Source organism: Colobus angolensis, unplaced genomic scaffold (genome assembly GCF_000951035.1).
Source record: "Colobus angolensis palliatus isolate OR3802 unplaced genomic scaffold, Cang.pa_1.0 Scaffold103, whole genome shotgun sequence".
Lineage (NCBI taxonomy): Eukaryota > Metazoa > Chordata > Mammalia > Primates > Cercopithecidae > Colobus > Colobus angolensis.
Window position 1 is genome coordinate 1,011,370 of NW_012111253.1, and position 3,558 is coordinate 1,014,927.

General features: G+C 39.2%; 1 protein-coding gene across 1 annotated transcript in view; it reads right to left on the minus strand.

The window, feature by feature from the left end:
* The window catches only part of LOC105512210 (sushi domain-containing protein 1-like), a 21,158-nt gene that overhangs the window by 3,906 nt on the left and 13,694 nt on the right, over window positions 1–3,558 (minus strand). The window contains exon 3 of the mRNA XM_011942587.1: window positions 1,109–1,222. Within this exon, the coding sequence (XP_011797977.1) occupies window positions 1,109–1,222 (114 nt within the window). The remainder of the gene's footprint in view (window positions 1–1,108; window positions 1,223–3,558) is intronic.

Below are 3,558 nucleotides of genomic sequence, written 5' to 3' on the forward strand. Positions count from 1 at the left end.
CCTGGGCAAGAGAGTGAGACTCCATCTCAAAAAAAAAAAAAAAAAAAAAAAAAACCTCACTGAAGCTTCGAACCCCTAGGCTCAAGCCATCCTCCTGCCCAGGCGATGTAGTGAGACCCTGTATCTCAGCTTCCTGAATACCTGGGAGTACAGGTGTGTGCCACCATATGTGGCTAATTTAAAAAAGCTTTTTTTAGAGATGGGGGTTCACTATGCTGCCCAGGCTGGTTTCAAACTCCTGGCCTCAAATGATCCTCCCACCTCAACCTCCAGAACAGCTGAGATTACAAGATCGAGCCTCAGTGCCTTGCTGTTATTTTTCTTTCGAGAGAAAAAAAAAAGCACACAAAGATATCACAACAAGGCTGTATATACCATCTGTCCACAACTGTAAGGTAAAACCATCAATATTTTTAATGCGTATAACAAGGTTGCTGGGAGGAAATTGGAAGATTATTGCAACATTTACTATTGTAAAATTGTTGCAAAAGTCTCCCTCTCTCTGAATTGAGCTTGAACCTGGATATTGTCTGACTGTCATGGCATGGGGGATATCATGAGGCAAAAAATAATTTCAGATGCTTCTAACATAAAGGGCTTTGAATTCCTTTAAGTCATCTAAGTCCCTAAAAGCATCACAACTACCAAAAATGTGGAGGATGAATTCTGACAGATATAAGACCCAAAGCAACAGTATTTCACCAACTAACCAAAAAGTCCAATGGCAAATTGTTTTGGTTTTCCTCATAGTACTAATATAAATAGTGTTATATCAAAATAACCAGAGAAATTAAGGAATACAATATTCACTTGAGTTGTGAAGTTAAATTTAAGACTTAAAACAGATGTCAAATTTGTGTTAGATCCCAGAGTTTCCAGAGATTCAAGTTCAATGACCAATAATATGAGGAATACTATCTTGGAAACACTAGAGAAAGAATGTATCCAAACACCAAAACAAAGACTTATTATAATTGACAAAACTTCTCATAATAAAAACATGAGAACAAAATAAAAATGTTTTTCCCCAAGGACATCAACTCTTTAATACAACAGAATCTTGTTTCTTGATTCAGCTTTTCAACTTAACCCAGGGTTCAGAACTTACCAACACACTGAGTCCTCCCGTTCCCCACAAATCCATAGTTGCAAATACAGATCTTCTTCCCTTCTCTTTGCTGGCATGTGGCATGTTCATGGCAAGTGGCACAGACATCTAAACCTGAATCATAAATTGTATGTTTCAGAAAAAGAAAAATGCAAGATGAGACACATGTAGTTAGTGGACATTTACAATGGAGAACCAAAATTTGAAGACCAAAATAACACAGGATATACCTAGTCTCATCCTTAAAAACCTTCAGTGACTGTTTCTTTCCCACAGAAAAAAGTGCAAATCCCTTCTTCTGTGTGGCCAATGAATGTCTTTTTTTTTTTTTTTTTTTTTTTTGAGACATGGTCTCACTCTGTCGCCCAAGCTGGAGCGCGGCGGTACAATCACAGCTCGCTGCAGCCTCAATCTCCTGAGAGCAAGTGAACCTCCCAGCTCAGCCTCCCAAGTAGCTGGGACTATAGGTACACATCACCACACCTGGCTAATTTTTTTTTCTGTAGACACAGGGTTTTGCCATGTTGCCCAGGCTGGTCTCGAAATCCTGGGCTCTAGCAATCCACCCACCTTGGCCTTCTAAAGTGCTGGGATTACAGGCGTGAACCACCACGCTAGGCCACAATCAATGCTCTTAGTGGTCTCACTCCAGACATACTCCTCCAGCCTCATTGTTTCCAAGCCCCAGCCACACATGGTATTTGCCAGATGTCAGAGGCTGACTACTCTTTCCCTAACAGAATATCTACTATCCTACTTGCATGCCACAATCACGATACTCTCTATGCCCAAAATGCCTATGCCTTCTTCTCTACCTAGCTAGCACCTATTCATATTTTAAGACCCAGCTTAAATGTCACATTACCTCTGAGGTCTTCCCCACTTCTCCGTTTTTTTCTTTTTTTGAGGTAGAGTCTGACTCTGTTGCTCAGGTTGAAGCACAGTGGCATGATCTCAGCCCACTGCAGCCTTGACCTCCTGGGCTCATGCAATTCTCCACACCTCAACCTCCCAAGTAGCTGGGACTACAGGCGCACACCACCACACCCATCTAATTTTGTATTTTTTGTAGAGATGGGGGGTCTCCCTATGTTTTCAAGGCTGGTCTCGAACCCCTGAGCTTGAGGGATCCACCGCCTTCAGCCTCCCAATGAGCTGGGATTACAGGTGTGAGCCAACGTGCCCAGCCCATTCCTCCATTCTTAGGGAAAATTAAATGCATCTTCCTCTGTGCTCCCCTAACACTGGCACATTCCCCTATCAATCACGTTAATGTGTCATTATATTTGGTTCTAGCTTTGTCTTCCAAGCTCGGTACTATGAATGAGCTGCTCAAGGATAGGGATGATGTCATTTGCCCATATGTTATGATGGCACAGTGCAGACACTCAATATATTTTTATTGACTGCCTGGATAGAGAAATCTGAAATCCTACTTGCTGCAACTCAAAAAGCAAATGGAGTGAAGAGGAACACAGCTGCCTATTACACTACTCATTTTTTTTTTTCAAAGAAAAAAACGAATGTGTTTAAAATGACAGTAACTTAACAGCCAAGTCCCAGTAGGATGACCAGATCCCAATTATTGAAATAAACAGCAGAATTGTTTGAGGCTAAAACTTCTAAAACATCCAAATCTACCAGATGGTGATATATGGCCCAAGATCAAACAAGAATTTCTACCCAAGGCTATGTGGTATATTGTGTTTCCCTCTCAGTGCCTCTGTAATTTCAGGAGTGACCTAGTCAAGAGAATCTTTCTAGCATTGAATTTCATTTTAGTTTTGGCTCTGTTATTACCCAGGTAAGACAGCCTAGCCCTTAGGCTGCTCTAGGCATGAAACCAACTGAGGCTAGGGATTTCTAAACACTCTAACCATGCTGCTTTTGCGTGTTTTTTTAAAAAATAAAAGATAACATAAAAATAAGACAAACCACTAATCATCACTAAGTAATGCCAAATCAGCCATGTAATATTTACAAAATTTATTGTATCTCAGACCATAAAGACAAATGCAACAAATTCCAGAAAAGCAAAAATGTTAAAGCCTGAATTATCTGACCACATAATAATGTAATAAAACTATCAAACAAAACACAAGACTGGCAACCCCAAAAGAAACATACTCGCAAACCACAGAACATTCTCCCAAACAATTCTTGGGACAAAGGGAATATCAAAATTGAAATGTTTAACACTAGGTATAAAAACATATTTACTCCATAAAATGTAAGTTTTATGTATTTTTATACCTTAAGATATACTTTTATACTTCAATGCGGCCTTTAAAATTTTTACTTTTTTCAAATTTGTTGCATTTTTCTTCATGGTCTGAGATAGAACAAATGTTGTAAATATTCCATGGTTAATTTCATATTACTTAGTGAAGATTAGTGGTTTTTCTCATTTTTGTGTTATCTCTTATTTTAAAAAAGAACACACAAAACAG